Below are 27,573 nucleotides of genomic sequence, written 5' to 3'. Positions count from 1 at the left end.
TTTCATGAATTTTAAATGCCGCATATAATGAATAAACCATTCTTCCAATTTCTTGTGAAATAAAATTAAATGTAAGATAAAAACTTTCATCACCTATTTATTTGTATTTTTTTAATATTCATCGCTAAATAGAATAAATAAGTCTGATGGAAATAAATTTTGATAAAGAATAAAATATTTATTTTATTATTTGCCGTTAAATATTTATCTGTTCATGGATAGAAAGACTTATTATTTTATAGAATAGTGGCAAAGATATATGTATATATATATAGAGCAAGTTAAAACAAAATGTGACAGCAGAATGTAGTGGCTATCTCGCAATCTGTGTGCGTTAGAAACTTGTTTAAATATTATATAGCTCCCTATTTAATAATAAAAAAGATGTATGCATTATATAAGAATGAATTAAGCAACGTGCAGCCAGAAAAATCGTGCGAATGCGTGAGTGGATGGTGGCGGTCTCTGTGCCGGTGAAACTCACAATCATAGACGTGGAATACCTAGACTGTCCCTCGCATATCGAATCTCTACGCGAGTGAAAGACATTCGCTCGAATAAACAGGATAGAATTACTAGCCGGTTTTTTCATAAATTTGCTCCTCTATTTCTGACGAAAGAAAAGAGCAAGACATTTCATTGATACAGCTGTCTCCGCTGATATCCTTTGCGGAGCAATTTATGGTTTCCCATGTACCTCATCTATGTATATACACGTCATCGGTCGACCGTGGCGTCTGCGCGCTCTTTCCGCGAGCTCGCGAGCGCGTAGCAGGCAGTAGCAGCGAGTCGCGCGAGTACGTCGGGTGAGACAGTTGGAGGTTGACTGGAGGAGTCGCGTCGGAAATTAACGGGAAGGTCGGTGAGGGCTGTCCGATTTTGTCCGTCGTTGTCGTGTCCCTCGTATGCGCGTTCCTCGTCGGTGCATCCGTTGCGGCCATTGTCCCTGACATGGGAGCCTATCAAAATGGCAGAGATCGTGCACATGTTTTTGTTCCTATATAAGTCCAAGTATCGTCGGAAAGATCAGTGGCGGCGATCTCGTCGTGGCAGCGGCGGCGGCGGCAACGGCAACGGCGACGACGACGACGACGACGAGATCGCCGCGGTGGTGCGGGATCGACGGTGGCAGCGACGGCGACGCGGCCATGGCAGCGACGCCGCGGCGGTCGCGGTGCCGTGGGCGACGTTCCTACCGTGGGCGGTGTTCGTCTGCTGCTGGGTGATGCGCGTAAGCGACGCCGCTTCCTCTTCCTCTTCGTCGCCGACGATAGAGATGGGCTGCGACCTCGACACCTGCATCAACGGTGACTGCGTAAATGGCAGCTGCGTGTGTCGCGAGGGCTGGCAGGGCACGCATTGTCAGTTCTGCGGTGGGAAGGTCAGGTAAGTTGTCACTCTGTCAGCTGTTGCGGGAAAGTGACAGGGAAGATCTGTCGCGAGATCTTTCCTCTATTCATGGCATGTATTTGTATCTGCGTTTCTCATCTGTTTTTCTTTCACGTCCAGAGGACGACGTGCGGGTATGCGGTGAGATATCATGCACGTACAGTGCGTATGTAGCGCACATACGTATCCCGTACGTACGCGCGCACTGTCCGTGTCAAGTGCAACGGTATCTCGCCGCTTTCTAGGTCGTTCTCGTCGCTTCGATCGCGTGTTCCGGGTGATGGAGAGATTCACCCACCTCTCTTGGACGCGCGACGTAAATAAACGTCTGCGTGTGTGCGTGCGTGCGTGCATGCGTACTTTTGGTGCGTCTCTTCGAAAGAGACATTCTCAAGCTCCTGCTTGTGTGGCACATTATTAGCTTCTTTGTTCTACTTTCCTTTATCCAAGCAAGCCGAAACGAGCCGATCATTTGTTCAGGGTATATATTCCTTGAAAAAACATGGAAAACCAGGAATTCTTGGGGAATTTTTTTTTTTACCTGGAGAAATCAGGAAATTTTCACAGAGTTTAGGGGCGCAGGGAATTAAAAAAAATTTTCTCTGATAATTTTGCTTTTATATTGTAAATTATAAATATATGTCTATATCTCTGTCAATATAATCAATATATTTCATTACTTTGTCACTACATTTTGTTACAAGATTTGAGTAGACTTTATTGTTATTATCACATTTTTTTTTTATTCGAAGAAAAAGTGTAGGGTACAACCCAACAACCCTATTGTTGTTTCGAGATACTTAGCTTATGTATATACCTGGACAAAAAGCAAGCTCTCGTCGGTATCTTGCGATGATACTGACCATTGACGAGAGTCTGACAGCCTTTGCGGAGGATCAGAGAGATTTAGGTTTGCCTGACCTATCCGATGGATTGTCGTCGTTAAGAGCGATGGGGAAAGTGCTCTCTGTCCCGGATGCTGATTATGAGAAATTTGCTTGTAGGGATCGAGCAAAAATATTCCATCCGTTTGTACATGTAAATGTAAAACATTCTATTGTTTTAAGATAATACGTAGTTGTTTAAAGTTTAGATTATCAATTTGAAATACAAATTTTAAATTGATTATATATACATGTATGAGAGAAATATTTATATGCTGTTTTACTTCTTTTCTTTTAAATTAATAATACATTTTAGCAACAAGTCAAATCACATAGATATTCTCGCAAAGATCACAACTTTTTAAATTGGAATCGTTCTGAGATTGACAATGATTTTTTAAACATAAAGTTTTGATCGTCGCTGCGTTCTAAACTCGGCAATTTTTTTCAAGAATTCGGAATCTGTGTAATTAATGCGTATAATAATCGTGAAATATTAATATATAGAAATCACATTTTTCCTTTTACATTGGATAGCTCATATGTACTCTCTCACTATACACACCTCAAGTCCCGTTCGTAGCCAGATGTTCACGTTCGGAGTTTCTGAGATGAAAATGTCAAAGGTACATACGCACACTTTACTCGATCAGTCGTCATGTCGCGGTAAGAACGCTGGAACGAGCGAGATCGGAGTCTACGGAGATACTTATTCGGATATTCTTGGATATTTTCTTATATATTTAATGGATATTCAATGGATATTGAGAATATGTAGGTACTATTCTGTCATAGATACGACATTCCTTGAATATTCCTACTCCTTTTTAAATATTTAGCGAATATTTGAAGATATTCGCCACGAATATTCAGTCCATATTCAAAGATATATATTTGGATATTCATATCTTTCATAATATTCAGATTTCTGAATACTGTGTGTGTGTGTGTGTGTGTGTGTGTGTATGTGTTGACATTAAAAATTCAATAACACTTATTTTTATATTATTATTAAAGAATATAATATTTATTTGTATTAGTGTTGAATACATCTTTTAAATATATTTAAATTTAAGTATAATATATAATATAAAATAAAATATAAAATATAAATGCATGAAAATAAACAAATATATAAATATTAAGAATTGTTTCAAATTATAAATATAATTGTGAATTAAATATTGAAATTTTGTTTATTTGTAATAAGGATATTACAAATTTGACTTATATATTTTATTGAGCCTTTAATACTTTGAGATATTTTTTTTCAGGTTGTTATAAATAAATCTCGATAGAATATTTTGATTTTGATTTCAATATTGCATTTCATCGTACGTTCCGGAAATTGCAAGAAAGTTTTTCTTCAAAACGGAAAAGGACGAATTTTTTGTCCTTTTTTTTTAGTTTAGATGAATATTCTCAAATTTCGCGATATTTCTCGGAAAAGTTTGTGCCAAGGAAAATCGAATAGTCACTCGCATTTGAGCGCGGTCGAACTCGCGTGAAATTTTCTCTAAAAAGTTAATTCCGGCTCGGAGCGTCGCAGTGTCGGTGACAATGATTGATAGGCATCGCGAGCGTGAATAGACTACGAATAGGTCGCATCATCTTCTTTTCTGCTTCTCTTTAACACTTTATATAACTTTATATAATGCATTACGATGCAATTTCTCTCACTCTCTTTCTCTTTCTCTTCATCGCTATACATATATATAATTTTTATATACAAAAATTGACTAGCCAACAGTTCGAAGTTAAATTGCTACGCCTGACTTTAGCCTTATGAATCGTTATTTAGCGTGTTTAAAAACGAATAGAAATTGTATATTACACAGTAAGAAATTGTGTAAGAACTTGGAGAATTCACATTTTTGTCTCAATTTTCATATATCTGGGTGTCTGTAAATAATTTCAGGCAGTCTGTCTTAATTATCAGAGTCATTTTTCTGAAAGTTTAGAAGGGTGTCTGAAAATTCAGACAGTTTGTAAGAAAACTTCAGACACTTTGTCACTTTTTACAATGTAGAATATCTCAAAATATTCATGTAATTTGGAATATCTTTTATTTGCGAATTAAAAAAATATTAAAGTTATGACCATATATATTTTAATTTTATGTATTTAATTTTATATAAATTAATTTCAAATAAAATTCTTATTAAATATATTATTTCATTTAATTCGAAAACGTTCAAACATTCTATATAATCTCTGTAATCAGTATTCGCATCTTGGAAACGACTGCAGCCATCATAAATTTATTTACACTTTGCTCATGTATTTTCTTTATATGCATTCGCGCGCTGCGTGCGACTCTATCTGTCTTTGCGTGACGATACACGTGACAAAAGCATACGAGAGAGAGAGCGAGAGAGACATGAATAGATAAAGATGTGAGGTTTTCAGAGCATGTCTTCTATTGTATTCGCGTAATACGTTCGTCTGCACCGGCAATGCAAACTGTATCGTCGACGACAGAAGACGCGTGAATGCAAAAGCTCGTTAGTTGGTTAGGCCAAGCTTTTGGTCTCTATATAGCGGTACTAATTATGTCCCTCCATTCCCGTTTGTTTCCCGTTGCAAAGTGCTGTGTGCATCCCTATAGTGCGCCCTTATGTGCCCGTCGTGGGAAGAGGTCGAAACGAAATTGCTTCTTAAAAAGCGCGGCCTCTCCAAGCGTGTCACACATTATCTCGTTAATTCGTGCTGGATTGTATTGAAAAAGCTGTTTTGCTTCGAATGAAAAGCGAATGTATAATTTACTCGCAATTCCATTAGCTTACAATATATAATTTCGCGTATATCTATTTATTTATCAATTATCGACTTTGAATTGATCAATAAATACAGACGAATCAAGATTGATCTGTTTATATATTCTAGTGGATGGAAATCGATAATGATTTACGGAGATAATTTTTTATAATCATTGACGCAAAAAAGAACTGATTTTTTATTCGGGCATCGCTTATAACATGATCGTTCGCGAGTTAATTGGTCGATAATAGCCATGCAATATTAATTACTCATGTCAATAATTTTTCCTTGTCTACTATGTGTCTCGTGTGCTTTTACAATTCTGTAGCACAGATTATTAATGCTTCTTTCAATGTAGTGAACGTCATTTGACATCATTTGCGCCGATTTCAAAGCTCTATTAAGATAATTATTGCTCATTATTATCTTTGAATTCTATCTTAATTGTATATTATATATATATATATATATACATATATGTATATATATTTAGAAATAATTTTCTCTTTGTTCCTAGTAATTTAAAAAAGCTATATTTCGTCTTTGGAAAATTTCTTGGCCTTCAACAAATTTAGATATTTCAATTTTGTTCATAATTTAACGTTATTATGTTAATCATCAATATACATATGTCAATATATAATAATATTAAATAGTATTATTATATATTTGTCGATAATAGATAATAGTATTCGTATATAGGATACTACTATCTATTGTCGACAAATATACAATACAAGGAACAAACGTTCTATCTCTATTATTTGCAATTAACCTTCCATGTGAAGTATCGTATATAATCCTATCCTATAAAGCAATGCTATTTCGTTTGCCTTTCTATGTGAACAGCTATTTCGCGGTTGCTGCTGACACGATAATATCGTTAAATTATTCATTAGTAATATTGTATTAAGCTGTGAATTTAATTAGAGCCATGTGTATGCTTGGCTCGAATCGTATTAAGCTGTTTTAATCATCGATACTAAATCTTGTATCTCTTTAGCTGCTATCAGATTATGCGCGTTTATAATTTGTGAATAGTGCAGATGGAAGATTCATTAAATTCGTTCAATCCGATTTTTTTTTTTTTTTTTATATATATTTTTATATTATACTATTCACACATCGCGAATTGCGAATATCCGCATATTCTGGCACTAGCTTTCGAGATTTTTGTGTATCTCGCGGAGCGCGCTACATTTTCAACCGTGTGCGAAATACAGAATCTTACTGACATGAATAGAATATTAAAGCCGATTTCAGATTTTCTGCCGCGCAAACTTAGTTCTTGCTAGATATAAATTTTTCCTCCTGCATTTTATTGACTTTGGCACTTTGTCTTGATTTTTTCTTCTGCACTGTGTTATATAATATTAGAATGAAAAAATCTAAGAAACTTTTTATTATAGCTGATACATGACATACACAATCTTTTTATATAATAACATATTTATATAAATTTCGAAATATTTAGAGAACAATTTCTCGTTTTTTTTTCTTGAATATTGCTGTGAAATTTTATTAACTCAAGTAGGAAGCTTGTAACAGTGCATTTTACGTGTTTAGGATTTTACTTTCTCGTCATACATAAGATCACATTTCTTATTACATATTTATTATCGTGAAAAAATTACTAGTAGCAAACATATTATGCCAGTAATGAACTTTCCATTCTAACTATGTGCTACAAGATTATTATATGCACATGTATACGCATATTATGTATTTCTTGTGTGTAACAAATGCATTATATTTTTTTATCTTTCCCTCTTCTCTTCCTTATTACAACAAGAATATTATTTACAAGAATATCTTTTTAACGACATTGCTCTACCGAAACTCTTCTTTTTGTCATATAAAGAATTAGTGACAAGCGTCTTCTGTCGTTTGTAATTTTGAACATTGAATGCAATTTTGCAGTTTTCTCGTCTTCGCAACTTGCCCTTTCTCAATTTCTAGCCGTATCCTCCGCACATCGATTTTGTTATCGTGGAGAAGGCGTTTTGTTTCACGGCATGTGTTACATTATGCATAACTCTACCTACTCATGCGCTATCTTCTCTATAGGACTTCGCTCTTGTCCGAGCACGTGCGGTGACTTATGTACAAATATAGTAGCGATGCACGTACAGAGACGTGCTCCAAGTGCGATTAGTATCTCAAAAAATACTAAATTGTTTAGAAAAAAAGTGTTTAAAGCAAAAGTTGTGTGTACAATTTCGAAGCTATTTACTTACTATAATACTCTCATCACAAATTCCGTTACTTGAAGAAAAAAATATTATGATAAGGAGTTTTGATTTCAAATAAAATCACTTTTTCTCTTTTAGTAAGTTTTGAATGAAAAAGATATTTAACGCTGTAACATCTTTCCACATTTTTCGCTTAAAGTATTTTTTTTTTTAATTAAAAAGAGAAATTATGTTAAAAGAAAATATGTTAACACTCTGCATTTTATGTTTTACCGTTCAATACATTTCAATCTGATATGTCACGTAACTTAATATTTTAATAATAAACACTATCCAAAACAATTTATTTAATAATAAACACGATATCCGAGAAGCCATCTTATTTGCATACTAAAATACAGATCGATATTGGTGTTAATATTCAAACATGGTTTCGCCGTTGCCGCAAGAATTATTATTTGATCAGTTTTTATTAAATTCAGTACAAGTATAAATCCTTAAGGCCGTGACACGTAAAAAAGTTTTTTACTACATTGAGAAAATGTTTGACTGTAATTGATCGATTTGCTTACGGTTACGACTAACTTTTTTATGTTGTAGCCTTAAATAATCTGTCATTTGTAATAATAAATAGAAATAATCGGTCAAAATAATATGGAGATATTTCTATATTAACTTTTTATTATTATCAAAGTTCAGATTATTAGTATGTTAAAATTCGTTTGAAATTAATTGAAGAATAAGTTTTTTTATTCGCTAAAAATCTTATTTATTAAAACTTTATAATTTACAATTGTTTATAACTGAAAAATACTATTATTACTAATGTTGAATCAATTACTAATTTTTGTCTTAATAAATCAATATTTGAGAAAAATGGTGAAACATTTTATAATATTGTTTAATATAATGTATAAATATAATATAAAATTTTATATTAATTGTTTAATATATAAAATTTTATAATATTGTTTAATATAATGTCGAATAGTTATCTAAAATATAAAAAACTTTAGATTTACGATATTTGAAGAACAAATATTGTTATAAAATTTCTTGTCGATTTTATTTAATTATTTGATATTCTGTATAGATTTGCATGTAAAAGATATTTTAAATAGATAAGACATTTATTCAGAAAATAGAAAGATCAAATAAGTGAATTATAAATCGATATAAAGCTTGATCAGATAACTACTTTATATACTATATATACTTTACTACAATATGTATGTAATGCACTTTCTGCATATCAAACGCGAAAGAAAAGAAAACTTTGTAATTGCATTCTATAATATAATTAGATGATGGTTATGGTGCAATATCGCATGCTTTAACATTTTAGTAAAATATTATACTTCAGTAAATGTAGTTAATATTTTCATTGTGCCAGTATTTGTTATTTTGTTATCTATGCGTATTATTTATCACTTATTTTGCTATCTATACATATTATTATCACTTATCTTTGTTTTTCTGTCGATACTGACGATTTCGTTGCAAGGCTACTTATTTACCCTGAAATTTAATACATATTTAAATAAAAAGATATACTCTTTCAAAAATATGAGAACGAATCGAATATCTTAAGATAACAGACATGTTGGGAAAGTGATGATTAAAGCGCATGATTATAATGTGTATGTGCCGTGTCATTAAATTCTACACCATGAAGATATACTTGCTCTCTCGAGAGACTTGTACCTTCAAGTGCCTTACAATTAATGTCGGTCAGTATTCTTTACTGCAGAGCTTTTAGTATCGAAGTCTCTTCGTTTATCCACACATTTCTTCTCATTTCTAACGTAAAGATGCGGGACCTAACCCGATCTCGACGAGAATAGTCTGGGGGGTTAATCGTATTTGCGATCTGAGTTTCGTCGACCATAGCCGCGTCCGCAAAACTGTTACGTCTCTCACGAGGTGGATAGACTCCGGCGAAATTGGAAAGCGTTCCAAATGTCACTTCGGCCATAAAGCCTCCTCTCCTGATCCGGACGACAGTCTTTCGTCCGCTGATCCGTTGTATCTGATTCCTCTTCGTTCCATAACGAAATCGATCAAGTCCCGAAACGAGTTCTGTAGATAGCACGGAAATCTTAGGATTTTCTCTCGAGAACAGAAGTCGATGTTACATCTCGAAAACTGCTGTTATTGAAAAAAAATTACTGATAATACAAAAATCTCGTTTTGTATTTTAAGTTTATTTAAAACGCTTTTTTTTTTATTCATTTATACTATTTCTATAGACAAAAATAAAATCATCTGCGCTCCAATTTACTTTTGAAAAATCTTTAAACTATATAATAAAAAAAATATTTCCAATAAATTTCTAATCAATTTTAATATTTATGTACATTTTTTGCCTGAAATTCTGCACTAAAATAGAATTATCTACCTTTTCAGAGGAATTGACATAAAAATGGAATAGAACACAGCGATGGTACTTTTTCCATCGATCGAGAAACGTACTCGTTATTCTCGTGGTCGTGGCGCGTTAAATTAAATTATCTCCACATGTTGTCATTCATATTTTTTGTTTCCTTTTTCATCGAGCATACTAGTCCGTACGGAAAAGTTATGTACTTGCATTTCAATGCGTTTATCGATGCGTTTGAAGTATATGTCAATACACATCTATTGACAGGTTTGTTACACTCGTACAACGAACCGACTCACCGTTAAGCTGTTTTCAGTTTAAATAAAAAATCATTTTTTTTTATTGTTTGAATGCAAATGATCCTTTAAAGGATGCCGTTTTTTGTTACCGTTCTGCTCTTGAGTCTTGCAACATCGACTAATTTAATGAATATCATATAATATTATAATTATAATTAAGATATACTTTATAATATAAAAAAATATAATTTTATATAATATAAATAAATAAAGTGGCTCTTTAATATATAAATTAGTAAAGGCATATTTGCGTTTTATTTCTTTTATATATTGATGCTTTTTATTTCCTTTAATAATTTAATTTAAAATATATATACAAAGTGTAACTTTTTACATTTGTGTTATGTAAATGTGGTACACTTTAAAGCATGTGAATTCTCTAAAGAGAGAGAAAGAGAGAGATAGACAAATAACATTTTTTTTCAATCTTGCTTTGATAGTGTATATAATTGCTATAAAAATCTAGTGGATATATTATACAACGCAAAGAATCTCACTCAAACTAATTCTCGTTTTGAATTTATTTTCCAGCAATGTGATCATGGAGCGCCTACATTGCATGTTGTTGAAATTGCCGAGAGTTGAATTCTTCAATATTGGCCTCGCAATATATGCGACAATTAAATGAACGCACATTCCGCTGACGCCGAGCAACTTTTATTGCTTCTCGAGAGGAACCTTTGCGTGGGCTCTTCATTTCATCCGACGCGTTGTTTATTTCGCTCGCGGGTACAATACAGCGAACCAGTTCGTAGCGATGTGGAGCGAGGATTAAAATCGAAATATGAGTTGAATTTCTGATCGATGTATGTAGAGAAGAAAAATTAGATTATGTCAATTGTCGCGTTCCATTCGTTCGCGAATAAAAATCGCGGAAAATCCTAAGAACTGTTATCGAACGATTATGATTTTTTAATTTTTGATCTAAATATTCTGAGTTTAAAAATAGAAGATTGTCTTCCCTTTTTCTTCGACGTGCTCACCAGTTTTGACAGAAAAGTATAAATTGGTTCACACGGTTCTTGAAAAATTTTATTCCACCCCGACGTATTAGTTTTAATTACGCGCACGCCGGTCAGTGCTAATAAAAACCGGATTGAAAACCGGTAGAATTCGCAATTTTTATGAACTCTACGTCTTGGTGTCTGGCAAACGATGTTAAGCCGTCTTCGTGATTTCTGTGACAAAGTTTCGCAAGACTTATCGTGGAAAATAAAAATGAGAATCGTCAAATTGGAAGTGTCTGTTCTCAAAAAAGTTTCAAGTCAATAGTATTTCTCCATGAAAATTTAGCAAGTAACTTTTACGCCGAAGGCAGCTTTTAATCTGCGTTCTAAAGTGATTCACTTAAGATCCATTAAAAGGGAGATTGAAGTGACGAGTAACTTACTAATTAAGCTTTTGATAAAAATACGAATAATAAATGTGAGACATGTAAAGAATAAATACTCTGTCTGTGGTTTTTGAGAATTATGAAACATACTCTGTCAACAAGATGAATAAAATTGAATATAAATATGGGTGTACATTCACATAGGATTACAGTTTATGTAGAATCTAAAAAATGATTTATTTTTGTTCCGAATAAATGTATAAAATAAGATTTGAGTAAATAAATATATATGAATTTATTTTTAGATGTTGCGTCAACTTTCTACTATCGAAGCGTAAAGTCTATTACTAAATCACGTCTTGGGAAAATTAGAAAACATGTACTCGCAAAGTTCGCATCTTATAATTTAATTCACATATTGCTGAAATAATTAGAAAACGTGGTATAAAATTTTAACAAAAGTATTATTCAACCTACTATTATCAATTTTTTTTGAATTTTCGAAAAGATTATTTTATTGTTGTTTTGTTGTAGAGTTTAAGCCACATAAAGAACATATACGTCAAAACAGAAAAATAATATATATATATTTATAGAAATATGTATGCACAATAAAATTTTTAGAACCTGATATCAAAAAACAAAGGTGAGAAATTTTTAATTGACTTTTGAAATTGAAACATGAACAAACGATTGTAGGTCGAAATAATTTCCCAAAATAATCACTTTATAACGTAACAACACGTTGGCTAAGTTTTACGTTGACATGTTAAAATATTCTTATTACGACTATTTTTTGTCGGAGAGCATCTCATTAAGTTTACTCTTTTTAGCTGTAACTTTTTTACATTCTTGTTGCTTTTCTCTTTATTCTCTTTAAACGAGCAAGTGAAAGCTCGTTTCATTTCAAGTAAAACGTCACAAAGTTGAGAAAAGAGCAAAGCTTTTAAAGTTTTTCTTTTTTCTCTATGCTTTTAAAAATCTCCGCTTTTTAATTCCGAAATATTATAAAAAAGTTTGGAAAGCTATTATCATTTTTTCTCATACGTGTTAAATGCAGTATGTGAGCAAATAAAATTTAATCGTTTACAATATTCTTTTGAATAATAGAATATACGAATCCTATGCATTTTTATTCATTTTGTTTTACATTTTTTAGTATATTTTGTTTTTAATATATTTTGCTTTTTACGCTACTAAGGAAGATGCTTTTCACCAATAATTTCTCCTACTTGAACATCGATAAATTCTCCGTCATTATGGCGCATTAAGTGCAAGTGAATGCAATTTTAACAGCCGTGACATCGTCGTAAAGTCCGGTCCCTCGTCGATTCCGAAGTCTCGAATCAGAATTAAATTATATTTCTCGATGAATCACGAAGAAACTTCATTTTACACGTGCTAAGTACATTTCTCTTGTTAAAGTATTCTTTTTTGTTAAAATAAGTATTTTTTAGTATAAAGTATTTTTTTAACAACTCGATTTTTTTTTTGACAAACTTCTGTTTCGTCTACTAATCCTTTTATTTACCTCAACTCTTATTTTTAGTCTTGTTTAATCTTGTCATACTTTCGTTAGCTACATAGTTACATAAATAGAGATTCTGGAGAACTTTCACGAAGATAATCTAAAATATGTCTCATAGCAACACATTTATTCGAATCTCCGTTCCAGGTTTAACTGTTTTATTTTAATCTTCTCACGAAATCATAATTGAATGGAATATCGCGTTCTGAATTCAAATCCATGCAAATCTTATGAGAATGATAAATTTAACGATAGCAAAATAATAAATGATTAATGTATTCATCTTTTCGTTTCATTATACATATACAATGGGCGTTTAAAGTTTCACATCTCTACTAAATTACTTGGAATCATTATGATATCAGGCAATATGTTGGTCATCACTATGATGTCATTGATATTAATAACTTTCTATCACTAAATACTTTCTAACTTGCTTTTCGGGTGTTTTTTTTTAATGTCACGACGAAGAATCTTGTTTTCTAAGACTAATTGTTTTCTTAATTGACTAATTGATATTGATTAATAACGGAAAGAAGTTCTTATCTGTGACTTATTTACATCGTTTAAAACTTAAGCAGCTGACAAGAAAACGATTTTAAAATCGATTTTAATCAATTTCCTTCGTAGAAAGAGTTGTTTGATAGTCATATACAAATAGAAATTTTTGCGACGACGAGCGAATTTATTTATACTTGTCGTTGATTTTATGTTTTTCAACTTGCACGAATTTTACGCCACTTATATTTTTCGATTTCAAATAAAGAATAAACCCATCGGTCGTCGAACTTGACGTCAAATGTGACTCATCCGACTTGTTGATTATCACAAAAAAACGACAAAGATTCTGCGTTTATGAATGAGGCTCGTTAATTCTAACCAGGATATTTACGAGGCACTCTTAATAAGATGAGAAATTTTGTGTGGCCTTACATCATCGATAATCGGGCGTTAACGCTCGACAAGAATCTAACATATGTCATTTTACATTGATCCACTTCTAATTCTTATCATAGATAATTTTAAACGAGATCTATTATGTAGATCGTATATCTGTATCATAATTGCACATAGTAAGAATTAAAAAGAAGAAGATTATCTTGTATTCTGTTCTTATGTTACAAAGTCTTTCTTATCGTTATATCTTATCATTTTTATTTTTTCATTCATATCCATATTTATATATTTATCATTATTTATTCATATTTATATTTTAATAATTTTTGTAATCCAATATTATATTTTTTATGCAAAATATTTTCAAGATATATTTTTACATCTCTTTTATTTATTTCTGTCGTGAACAATTTTTTTATGATGAATATAATTCATGTATAATTTTTTAAAATATATTACTGCCAATTATTTTGTACCATAGAAGATAAAGAGCTTTGAAAGCTTTCAAAGGTTTTTCACCCTTTTCCCAGAGCTGATTAATCAGCTGTTATTTATAAGAAATTCATGATTACATTATTTTATTCTGAGCTCTTTAAGTTCAGAATCGCGTGTTCAGTCTTATACAATATATGTAATATATTAAGTTTATTCTGACTTTCAGTACAATTTCTTCAGAAGCTCACACTACAACAGCCGTGTTGCAACTTCGGTAATTGCGACAGCGACTCATACCGTGCAATTCTCGAAGAAGGCTAATAATCTACGATCTTATTTATATTGTCTTTGTTTTTCTTTCGAAATCTTTTATATATTGGTAAAGCAATTTGTCCATTTTCTGTCGAAATAGAAAAATAAATTGTCTAAAATAGATTATCATTATTATTACGCGGTTAATCATTATTGTTACATTATTAATAAACTTAATTTATATTATTAATATAACAATGCTAATATATTTTAATAACATTTTTTTTTTATTTTTGCGTTGAAAAATGTATAATATAATATGATAACTCGAGCATTTTAAAAAATGTAAAAATTTTAAATCTCTTTTTATGTCTGTATGACATGTGTTTTTCGTAATTATTATTACTATATAGAGTATAGAGAATTACCTTTTTCGATGCACAAATGGCATTCTTGTTTCGCGATAAAGTTTTACACGAAAAAGATGAGCTCATCTATCACGGAAATGGTTTGACAGATAAGAGAATACTCTATGCGTTGTGCTATCTCATTGAAACTATTTTTTAAAACCACCTGTGTTTTTAACTGTCAGCAGTTTGAAGATCAATACCACAACAATATAGCTATTGTTCTCGATTCTGGATTCATCTATTCGCAAAGAGAGCTGATCATTTTTTAAGTATTCTGTATATTTATGTAACGTAAAATTGTTCGCCAGATAAATGATCAAAAGATAAAATCGCGGTTAATCATGAGAACCGCGTAATGTCATTGTATATACTACAATGTAATATATATGTAAATACACGTGGCATAAGTATCGACATGGTATTCGTTGTCGATTCATTGATACCGGATACGTCTTCACGAAAGCTGCATTCTTTTTTACACAACATATTGTTATTCCTCCGTCGTCGTCGTCGCACATCCTCTCTTGTTACGTGTTGTCTGTGGTTGTAAAACGTGTTACTTAAAGCGCAGGTGTTTCGCGTGCTTTGTTATTCCGCGTAGTTAACATGTTTTTGCTCTATTAAATTTTATTTCCTTTAATTATGTCAGATTATATTATATTACATTATATATTTTTTCCAGCATATTATTGGTTAGTATATTGTCTTTTTTTTAATTTATTTTTATTAATATTTTTCTTTAATATTGTATTTGATTAGCAACATTGAATATTACTTTGTTTATTATTTCTAATAAAATCACGATCGAATGAGCATTGAAAACGATCTTGTTATCTTATTGTTAGTACATTACTGACATTTTCACAGGCTTATTATATGTAAAATCTCGTTTATATAACTTCTCTTTTGATATTTCAGAATCAATTGGCAATTGAAATCGGGATATCAGAATTCTTTGCGTGGCTTTTCAATGAAAAAGAAGGTCCCACGTAACAAAATAATAGAAAATAATCTCTCTTAATTGTAAAAGCTATACTGTGTGTTGAGCACTATAAGATAACTTGACATTATTTTTAATTACATAAAAGAAAATGTCATAAAAAAACTAAATATTGACAAGTCTCAAGGATCTCCTTTTATATTTAAGATTAAATTCCTTCTCTTTTCTTTTTAGAATTAAAACCCGAGTTTCAAGCTTAATACTCTTTCATTTAATGCACCCTCATTTAATCACGATGCGCTCGTTTCCATACCTTTGCATTTAAGCGCAGAAAAATGCAGGTGCTGCGCAGCGTTAAGATGCACCGCACTTTCTCTCATCGTCTGGATCTGTCAAGGACGTCAAACGTCGTTTTTTCATTCAGCTGGCTTTCGATCTGCTTCGCGCATCTCCCTTATTATTATAGACTTGCCAGCGGTCGTTGGAACAAAATGGGGAGCAATTAATGAAGTTAGTAGCATGCTAGACTGCTCTGCCGTTGACGATGCTGTGCCCGTTGATCTCGCTCTTCCGTGTCATGCTTGTTGCATCCGCCCCAATATATGTATCTATGCAATATAAGTGCCATTTAATATTATATCTAAGCAATCGCTTGGATCATTGGGATTATGTTCGATTATTCATTCGAGTATACAAATGCGAATTTGATTGAATTTATGGGATTTTTATTTATTATTCATATGGCAATTAGTTGTCAATGAGAATGAGATGAAGTTATAAAAATATGCGTGGAAAATCGAGAAAAAATCTCTTAACCGCATATTTCTACACTGAACTTTGCACTCTGCGTATTTCATAAGATATATGTTTGCCTTTTTTACTGCCTATACTTATTAGTACCTCCACTTGTTTACAACAAAAGCTATTTTTAACAATTAACGTCGAAACATATCTTTACATCGTTAAGGTCTGTGTAAATTATATTTATCTATCACGTAAATATAATTTTATCAGATTTCCTTCAGTCTATTATTAATTTTTCATTGTTTTCATTAAAATCTTGATCTCACTAATATTATATAAAATATTTGTGTACAAGCTTTTTTCAATTTTTTCAAGTAGATATCTCTCTTTCTCCCTCTACTCATCACTTTCAAGTCTTGATAAGATCTTAATTCGTCACATTATTATCACTACATACTAAAGTCACTACATAATTAAAAATCATATCGCATACTGTTTTTTGGCATTACTATTTAACTTTAATTACAAAATGATTTCGCATTACAATTTAACAATTTAATGTTTGCATCGATTCATCACGATCTGTTTTATTTCTTTCGACAGACTATCAGAGAGAAGTGGCATCATCCACGATGGTTTCGGCAACTACACAGCGGATGTAAAGTGCTCCTGGTTGATCGAGAGCAGCCCAAACACCAAGATTCGTATGCACGTGGAGCAATTCGCAACAGAATGCGGCTGGGACCATCTATACATCTACGACGGTGACAGCGTCGAGGCACCGCTGTTGGCCGTCTTTTCCGGCCTGATGCACAAAGACGGCTATCACATACGTCGGGTGCCGGAAGTAATAGCGCGATCCGGCAGTGTGCTACTGCACTTTTATTCCGACGTCGCGTACAACATGAGCGGCTTCAATATTACGTATAAAATCAACGCTTGTCCGAGCAGGTGAGTCACCGACTGCGCGATATATTAAGATATCTGATTGTGAGTCAAATTAGCAAAACATAAAAAAATATATATGAAAATTATTTGCTATTTTTGATATTTTTTCAGCTATTGAAAAGTTACGAAGGGCTAGATAGTTTAATCTTAAGCAAATAATTTTAATATATATTTTTTTATGCTTTGATAATTTGGCTCAGATAGCTGAACAGGCATAAATATCTCTGACTGTGGTCTACTTAACGATCGAGTCCATGTTATTTCTCTTTCATCTTCTCGATTCTGTTTACTTCCCTTGCAGCGGAAATAAAAGATATTTTTTTTATCTTCTCTCATTGGAGATACGTTAAAAATAAAATGGGACACACTTCGTAGATTCTATTAAATTAAATCAATGGTTTCGAAAGTAATATGTATTTCGTTCTGGATGAAGGTACAAATAACCACAACACGTTACGCGTGGTTGATTACTTTGTTCGCAAAAAATGGTTTTGCGAGATGAGAAAAAAATGAAGCGAGATATTTTATGGAATTCTCTTGTTTATTTTTACGATGCAAGATAAATCATAATATCGGTCGAGTTTAAAAAACGAACTATTATTATACGGTGGCTTTTAGCGAATAATGACATAATTTGAGTCACACGTGCCGGATGACTCACGTTATCCGTATAGAAAATTTTATAGCGATATCTGAGGCAGATATATAAATTATGTGTGCATAACTCTTGGCGGAGAAAAAGAGGCGCGCTGGACGACAATTATATGTGTCTAAAAAAAGAAAAAAAATCTTGCGAAATATGCAATTTGATAAAAGTAGCATTAAATCCGAAAGAGATAATATAATATACATAATAAAGAAAGAAAGAGAGAGAGAGAGGGACTGCCGAGATTACACGGGATGGCAACTACCGATAACTCGTAATTGGGTCGCCCCCGGCTTAGAAACTTTATCGAGCTTCCTCTGAGAACCGGAAATACGCGTAACCGTATCTGTGTCATATTTGATAACGTTACCTGTGATCAGAAGACGATGAACGGACAGAATCATGACAAAAACCAGTCTGTCGAGAGGAGCATTTTTCGAGATTATAGTATAGTTAACACTTTGTCAAGCCAGTGCTTGGATGTTTTGATACTTTATGACATGTGAGAAACTAGTACAATTTCTTTCTACATCTAAATCTCTCTCTCCCTCTCTCTCTCTCTCTTACTATATTTAACTTAGGTATAAGATCTTTGGACAGATTCTGTTAAAAAAAATATTTGAGTTCAGTTTCGTTATTTAAGTAGATCCCATACGTTACGATACATGCTACAACTGCATTTCTTGTTATCTCTAAATATTGAATTTAATCAGAATGTGTGATTGTCACCAACACAAATCAATGATATTCCAAATTACATACATACGTCATTTCCAGATATTCTCATATCGACTGTTCCGGCCATGGAGTGTGCATTGAAGGCACGTGTACCTGCGACGCCACGTGGACCGGTGAAGCCTGTGATGTGCAGGTATGCCCGAACAATTGCTCGTATCATCATGGACAGGGTGAATGTGATCGCGAGAGTCATCACTGCCGCTGCTCTAACGGCTACAAAGGTAAGGAAAAGATCATGAGAAAAAAATCATGATTTAGCCGTGTGACATTATCGTTAGTTGTATAGTTGATAACGAAACACCGTTTACAATTATATAATAAAATTATAATTATAATATATAATACGATTATCTAAAAATAAGATTTATTTTGATATTTTTAATGTCAGTAACTATTAAAAAATGAATATACTTAAATAAATTCATAAAAAATTCTGATTATTTTACAAATTTAAAATAATATATTGGTGTAATAATATTACGCGACTGAAATAAAAATCGTGATATACGATATTCAAGTTAATGTACCATATATTCATATTTATAACGTCATAATTATAATATAATAAATGTGACAAATATAGCATGTATTCGTTGAATATATAACATATGTTTTGAAAATGTAGAATATATTTAGGCGATCTAAAATAAAACTGGAATTTACTATATAATTTCTCATGAACTATCTGCGTTTAACTCGAAATAAAATAAATCTCCATTTATATATACGTATGATTTTCGGGATTTAGGCGCAGACTGCAGCCAAAAGGGCGATCGTGGATTTTGGGAGAGTGTCACGTACAAGGATTTGCCACCAGATGGGTCGGCCAGTCACTGTTCTATCGTCTGGAAAGATTCCCTGTATGTGGTTGGCGGCGAGAGTTTTCACCGTGCCAAGATGATATACGTATATGATTATAACGGCAACGTCTGGGAGACGCCTCACGTCGAGGGTCGCGCGCCGTTGCCACGTTATGCGCACTCGTGCGTACTCTTCGGCGACAAGATATTCATGTATGGCGGTGCCTTGCAAAACTCCACCATGACCAACGAGATCTGGGCGTTCGATGTATCCGCCAAGGTCTGGGAGAATGTCACCGTGTACGATAGTTGTCACAACAGAACAATGTGTGGGCCGCTAAAAGTACGTCTGTTTAGTTTTTCCGAAAAAAAATCTTATATTTAAGAAAAAATATAATTTTATATTAAGAAATAATTTTTATATCTATATAAAATGTAATAATATTTTATAATGATAAGTAATGTTCTTACAATCAGTTTTTGAATTCTTAATTATTGAAAGTTTAATGAAATTTTTAAATTTTTTCTAACGATAATATCAGTCGATGCTGACTCTTATTCTTTAATTTTCAATTGGATCTTAATATAATATCTTATAGTATAATATCGATTATCTTTCTGTTTTTATAGGTAGCTGGACACACTGCGACTTTGGTGCAAAGCCAGAACAAGAAAGAGAAAATGGTTGTGATATTCGGCTTTTCGCCGCAATATGGTTACTTAAACACCGTCCAGGAGTACTATTTAGGTACGCGCGAGTGGCAGATTATCGAAACGAAAGGTTTCCCAGTGAAGGGCGGTTACGGTCACAGTTCCGCCTACGATCCTCTCACGAATCTCATCTATGTGTACGGCGGTTACGTGTCAGAATCGCACAGCACGCAGGTGTTGACCAGCCGAATGTATTCATATAATCCCAATGATCACGTATGGCGTCTGCTTACATCGGCACCGTCGGCGCGTTTCTTTCACACGGCCACCTTTGTTTACGGCGGACTGATGTTGGTGTTTGGCGGTAACATGCACAATGATACGCAACAATCGCACGGCGCACGATGTTATTCAGCCGATACGCTTGGCTACGACGTCGTGTGCGACACCTGGCATCAATATATCATGCCTAGAGACGTGAGTGATCTTCCGCGATATGGTCATAGCGCGACGGTTTTCGAGAAGTCAATATACATCTATGGCGGTTTCAATGGTGAAATGCTCTCTGACATGTTGAGGTACGATAGTGCGTTTTATTATAAGAGGAAAAAAATTTTAAATGATTTATGTTACATGTTAACATTTCCTTATTGCGTAGATATACTCCAGGCAATTGTGAACATCTTACAAATCAGAATCAGTGCCTGAACGCCAGGATAGGCGTGAAATGCGTGTGGCACAAACAAGACGGTCGATGCGTGCATATCGCGAGACATATGCTCAAGAAAGACGACGACACTTACATGAAATGTTTGGATGACACGCCACCGCGTGGCATGACGTCGCACGAGGAGCTCTGTAAGCTCTTCATCGACTGCACGTCTTGCTTGCAAACCTCGTATAATTGCGTCTGGTGTGGCAAGGGCTGTTTACATGAAAAATGTCGAGATCATCCTAATTCACCGAATTCAAATCTTATTATTAAGAACGTAACTCAGTGCCAGGCGACCGGCGTCGAGTGTTTACTACTCCACACATGCCATGCTTGCGAATCTAATCCGCGTTGTTATTGGTCTTGGTCCAATGGGCCTGATCGCTGCAAGCCGCAAAGAGATTCAAGGCTTCCGCCGGTACGTGTGTACGAATACATTTTGTTGACTATATATACAGTATACAGAGCGATAAACGAAATATTTAAATATAAATATTTTTCTAAACATTTCAGAAATCACGGATATATATAATTTAGAAATTATGTTTAAATAAAAATGAATAAATTTTCAATATATTAATCTAATCTGTTTATATAACAATCTTAACTTGCAAAAAAATAAAACGGATATATTATATATTTAATCTTGTCAACTTTTAAAATAGATGTTTCCAAACGGCACATTCCACGGCGTAATATTACCAGTTACACCGCAAACATCAAGTGACGCGTGCCGTGCTAATCCGTGCATAGAGTATACAACGTGTCGCAACTGCACGGAAGGCGATTGCATCTGGTGTCAAAATGAGGCCAGGTGCGTAGACAAGAACGCATATCCGGCCAGTTTTCCTTACGGACAATGCCGCGAGTGGACTACGATGGAAGCTAGGTGTCGTCCCACAGAGACTGGCAAGGACTGGTGTAACTTCTATTCATCATGCGCGACTTGTCGTTCAGATCCTGGATGCGGCTGGTGTGACGATGGATCGGGTACCGGGAAAGGTGTGTGTTTGCCCGGTGGAGCTCGTGGTCCTAGCAGCAAGAGCTTAGAGACATGCCCGTTTGAACACTGGTACTTCACGAAATGTCCGAGTAAGCGAGTTGTTTATTGATCGTGTTTTGTATACCTATAATCAAGCCTATGTATCATTGATACGGTTTTTATTCTCGCAGCCTGTCAGTGCAACGGGCATAGTAAGTGTCTTCCAAACAGCAATGTCTGCATTCAACCGTGTGGAAACTTGACTCATGGACCACACTGTGATAGATGTATCTCCGGTTACTATGGCAGTCCACTCAACGGAGCAACATGTCAATGTATGTAATTTTCTTTTCACATGCCACGGTATCTCTTTTAATAGTCACGAACGAGTGAGAGAGAGAAAGAAAGAGAGAACCAATTGAATGTGACACTTGCGCGTGATTATTACAGCTTGCTCCTGCAACAATCAAGGCACGCAATGCACAAGCGAAACGGGCAAATGTTTTTGCACGACCAAAGGCATTATTGGCGATCACTGCGAACGTTGTGACGTGTCCGGTCTTTATAATGGAGATCCTACGAATAAAGGATCTTGTTTTTGTGAGTCAATTGATAAAAAATATGCTTTTTATTCTATATTCCATTAACTTCTCTATGTAATTTATATACCTCATTGTACGTGTATTTATGTTTCAGATGACTTGGCTATTGATTATCAATTTACATTTAACTTAAGCAAAAAGGAGGATCGTTACTATCGGGCCATTAACTTCAAAAATTCACCTCCGAAAGCCGATATAGATGCCGAATTCTCCATCACGTGTTCCGTACTTGCCAAGATGAATATTACTATCAAAAAAGTGAACAATCCGGAAAAGCCGCTGTTGCTCGGCGCAAATTGCACGACGACCATGTACAAGCATCGTTTCAGCAAGGCGGATTACAATTTTGGCAGCGAAGATAATAATACTTTCACCACATTCTACGTGTATGTTTACGACTTTCAACCGCCAGTATGGATTCAGATCTCATTCTCCCAGTATTCCAAATTGAATCTGCAACAGTTTTTCATTACATTTTGCACGTAAGTATCATAAGTTAGATTTTGGTGTGATTTTTAATTTGAAATAATATGAGTTAATGTTATGTTAAATCCCTTTAAACGCAATGCAAAGAGTAATCTTGAGAGACGACGAGACAACTATTGGCCTAATGTTTTATTTTTTCCAAATTTTCTATATTCTTTCCGTCATATTGAACCTCAGGCAGTACTTACTTGTAAACTAGAGATTACATGCCACCACACAGGTGTTTTCTCGCTCTGTTATTGGTGGCCGCCATTCTGTGGAAGATCAAACAAAAGTACGATATGTATCGACGAAGACAACGTCTCTTCCTAGAAATGGAACAGATGGCCAGCAGAGCTTTCAGTCAAGTTGTAGTAGAGATTGAGAGACGCGACATTGACACCACAGATCTGGAACACGGTGATACTGACTTTAGTAATTGTCGTAAAAAGAAGAAGGTAAATACGATTTTTTTTTGTTTCTTGATATTTCACATTCTTAACAAAATAACATGCTTTGGTTTATGGAATTTGTTTTTCTATTACAGGATGTTCCTCCTAGTCCGATCGCGTTAGAGCCTTGTTGTGGTAACAGAGCGGCGGTCCTGTCTCTGCTAGTCAGAATGCCGACTGGTGGCGAGCCTTACACACCAGCTGGACAGAGCGCTGGTTTAGCCGTCGCATCTGCCCTGGTGACGTTAGGCAGCCAGCGTAGACCATCTCAGGAATTAACGACAAAAGAGCCGAAGAAGACGAGGAAGTCCGCCAGTCAACATCCGGACTCTACTTGTATTTAACGATAAAACGGTAGCAGAGACATTACGGTGAGACGTGACTACAATGAGCCTTAGAGTTATTTCTGTGATGTCTTGCCCACGCTTAATACGGCAGGACTTTTATCTTTGAACTCTGACAGAGTGAAGAAGTTACTGCAACGATTGCACTTAAATCGAGGCGAAAAAATACGCGAGAATTTTATTCGTCGATTCTACACGTGCAACTGATTGGTAAATCAAACGATTCAGCTATCCGAAAACTTGGCTGAACGTTTAATATTAGATATAAGTGTACGCGCGCGTCTTTCGTTATCGAGTAAAAGGATCGCCTTTCGTAAAGAATTGATCGGATTAGATCTACATCTGATAACCACGACAAGCAACGCAGAATTGAGGTGTATTGTAATATCTCCGTGCTCCAAAAGGGATGCCCGCATTGATTATTCAGCTGACATAGGAATTATCTTTCTGAATCTCGATTAACGATGTACAGTGTTGTATATATAGATAATTAGATGATCTACATTTTTCTTAAACGATACGTTTGCTCGTGTGAATAAACTGGCCTCGTGTGTATTTGAAAAACTTTTATTCACTGCTTTTTTTTTTATGAACTTATTCATTTATAATCAAACGAGAACGCGTGTGCAGATTTAAATTTACGAAATTTTTAAAAATAATTTTTATAAATTTATCAATCTGTAAAATTATATTTATAAATCTTACAAATTTAACAATAAAAATTTACTTTAGTTTGGAAGAATTAAATATAGCATATCTTGTCAAATTTTTTATTTCTTTGTTGTCTCATAATTTCTGCAATGCAGTGGATGAAAGTTTATAAATGCCATAAAAGATATTAAAAGAATCCATTAATGTTACTGAAATGATTGAATTCGAAGAAGTACAACGCTTCGACATAAGCTGTAAATAGGCTGTATTTTGTCGACTTCGTAAACGAAGATGCTTATTATTAATAATGAAGATCCAAACATGTACGATATTGAGGTGAATGGAAAGACCGAATCTGTACGTCAAAGAATTCATTATTAATGCATTCATTTGTAGCGAATGTGTATAAGATTCATATTCTAAATCGATCGAGGTGAGCAGAGATAATTGTAACTGATGCAGATTTATAGAAGGTACAAACCGCGTATTTGGTCATGTGTGCATTTCGCATTAGAATATTGTGCCAAATGAGCATTTCTCTTTTTTATATAAACGAAAATCATTTGTCGAGGCAAGCTTTGGTTACAATTGATCGAACAAGAAGAATGAATATTTCTACTTATTTCGTAATTTTGGTTAACCATTGCTGCTATTAAACTTCATCACATGATCGCAAATTTGCAGGATTAAAATACCAGTTAAATTAATAGCGTAATTTAATTAGCAGTTTTACACATTAGAAGTTCTCCAATTATGCTCGAACATTTAATCGAACGAAAACAAAATTTATAGCCGTTACAGTATAATCATTTCGTTCGAGGATTCGGTTCTAATTCAAGAGACAAGTAACGAGTGCTAGTTATTTCGCACGTTAGTTGCGTGAGTCTTTCTGAGCATTTAATTAATATGTTTAAAATAATTGTATGTTTTTACATTTTTTAATAATTTGCAGACGGCTGCTTGTGTTACGTTATTTTTATATTCTATCGTATATTTATCCACAATTGTATAAGAATGAGTAATATCGCGTACTTCCATTTTATACATTAAATTCGTACATTTCCTCTCACTATTTCAAATACAAGAAAATAATTTATCGCGAAAATTTCATAAATTTTGTATATATTATTAACGAGAACATAATGATAGTAATCATCGTATAATACTTAGAGAAAAGTTCCAGCCTCCTGTTCATATCCGTGGAATTATATTCAGAAACCAGCACAGTCTTTTTCTTCGCGAAACTTTCGTGATAACACGAAAAAAGGGAGTTATTGCCGTCAGACTTATAAATATATACATATTAAATATTTCCCTTATAAATACGTTAATCTGTGTTACAATAGTTAAGCTTTTTTTTTTTTGTGGATATGATGTACGTATTTATATATATATATATATATATATATATATATATATATATATATATATATATATATATTAATGCATTGAACGAGTGAGTAATAAATGGCGTGATCTGTTATTACTCGAATTGGCATAATGTAATGCATTTTATTTTGACATTTAATACTCATATAATTTTTTCCTTATATTTTGTTTAAAATATTAATTTATGTAAAGGCGTGTTGTGGTCAAAGAGACGTATATTGTATATTATAAATTAGAATCCCTCCCTTTTAAGCGATAATGCGCATTCTATCTCAAATATATTTTTCGTACCAAAGAAAGCTCTATAGATGTGAATAAATCGTTATTGCGCACGTAGAAGACTAGATAGCACTCGACATAATCAATTATTATATAAAATTATTATATAATTAGAAATAAAATCGTAATTACTGGCCGCGTCTAAAAAAATGGTCTTTCGTCAACGGTAACATATATACATATATATCTGATTATTATTTGTTGCCGAATTTACTTTTTGATACGAGCTTTTGTACTCGAATAGCGAAGAAGAATAGTCTCATTTAAGAGACTTATAACTCTTCTCTTATGAGCGCCAAATATTAAACATATTTTATTAAAGTTTATTGTATATATTATATTGCGATTGCATATTTTTTTTACTATATGATTTGTGTACAAATGTGAGCGAGCGCTTTTAATCCTTTCGTTGCTACAAATGCATTCACACAATCAGCTGTCAGTATCGAAAGTTTTGGTAGTTTAATAAATTTTAATCTACAAGAAATCTTTATACATCCGCGTGTCAGTAATCAAGAATTTTGGTAATGGAAGGATTAAGATCGAAATGCAAAAGTTTTAAGATATCCATCTAGAATAAATTTTTGCATCGAAAAAAATACATTGTCATTAGGTGCAACAGTGCATACTAACAAGGGTTCCCTTGTAAGTGCATTCAACTGAATTCGCTATTAGTGTTGATTTTAAATTATAAGGACCATGTTCCACTGGCGCTCATAGTTTTCTTCATCCCGTTCTTACGCTACACTTGAGAGTTTTACTATTGAAAGATCATTCTTAGATACTCAAATTGTCCAATGAACATTGAGATTCACTTTCAATTCAATGTGAATCAATATCTCTCGGAGAGTAAAACTCTCAAATAAACATAACTAACGCCACTCTTTCAATTCTATACCAGCTAAGAATTGTCGATCTTGAAGGAAAAAATTCTCAAGCGTTCAGTACATTTTTAGTCTTGATCTTATGTTTGTCACGTTTATCGTATACTGTAACACTGCCAATGTAATATTCCTCCACTTGGTTAATCTTTTACAATTTTGCTTTGTCTTCTATTTCCCCGAGACGACGGTCGAGGTTGTCCCACGCCGATCGATCTCTGCGACTGATAATACATGCGAACCATCGATATTCCACAATCTTTTATCTGTCTCTTTCCAACGAAAATCGCGCACCACTGTTGTTCGCGATCGCGACGGGATCAGTGTTATCAAGAGAGAGAGTCTCTCTCTCTCTCTCTCTCTCTCTCTCTCTCTCTCTCTCTCTCTCTCTCTCTCTCTCTCTCTCTCTCCCCCCTCCCTCTCTCTCTCTCTCTTTTTCTTCCTCCAAAGGCTTAAATATAATAATAAAAATAGAATAGGTTGTACCTTATTTTTTTTTTTTACCTTTATTTACTTAACGCATTTAGAGAAATTGATGGAATTTTTTATCGTTATTTTTACTGACAAAAATTTATTTAAAATTCAATGAA

The 27,573-nt window shown here is 33.7% G+C and overlaps 1 protein-coding gene across 2 annotated transcripts; it reads left to right on the top strand.

Moving 5' to 3' along the window:
• The first annotated feature begins 765 nt into the window (after positions 1-765).
• On the top strand, positions 766-26,813 carry Dsd (attractin-like protein dsd). 2 transcript variants are annotated; one of them, XM_072902936.1, is made up of 12 exons: positions 766-1,386; positions 17,047-17,394; positions 18,815-18,996; positions 19,524-19,918; positions 20,206-20,804; positions 20,885-21,356; positions 21,604-22,030; positions 22,112-22,255; positions 22,371-22,520; positions 22,617-23,004; positions 23,229-23,445; positions 23,535-26,813. In XM_072902936.1, the coding sequence occupies exons 1-12, from the start codon at positions 968-970 to the stop codon at positions 23,781-23,783; spliced, it is 3,990 nt and encodes a 1,329-aa protein (XP_072759037.1). In that variant the 5' UTR covers positions 766-967; the 3' UTR covers positions 23,784-26,813. The 2 variants fall into 2 exon arrangements, with proteins under 2 accessions (XP_072759037.1, XP_072759036.1); XM_072902935.1 differs by having other exon boundaries at positions 23,208-23,445.
• Positions 26,814-27,573: the final 760 nt, after the last annotated feature.

The sequence above is a fragment of the Anoplolepis gracilipes genome, chromosome 12 (assembly GCF_047496725.1).
Source record: "Anoplolepis gracilipes chromosome 12, ASM4749672v1, whole genome shotgun sequence".
NCBI classification, from domain to species: domain Eukaryota; kingdom Metazoa; phylum Arthropoda; class Insecta; order Hymenoptera; family Formicidae; genus Anoplolepis; species Anoplolepis gracilipes.
The sequence above is the reverse complement of the archived record's forward strand: the minus strand, read 5'-3'. Positions and strand labels throughout refer to the sequence as shown.

What these genes read in the sequence shown, in the direction of transcription:
- Dsd (XM_072902935.1), top strand. Translation starts at nt 968, where the DNA reads ATGGCAGAGATCGTGCACATGTTTTTGTTCCTATATAAGTCCAAGTAT. An exon ending in ATCAACGCTTGTCCGAGCAG is followed by an intron (nt 17,395 to 18,814) that starts GTGAGTCACCGA and finishes CGTCATTTCCAG; the next exon opens with ATATTCTCATATCGACTGTT. An exon ending in CTGCTCTAACGGCTACAAAG is followed by an intron (nt 18,997 to 19,523) that starts GTAAGGAAAAGA and finishes TTCGGGATTTAG; the next exon opens with GCGCAGACTGCAGCCAAAAG.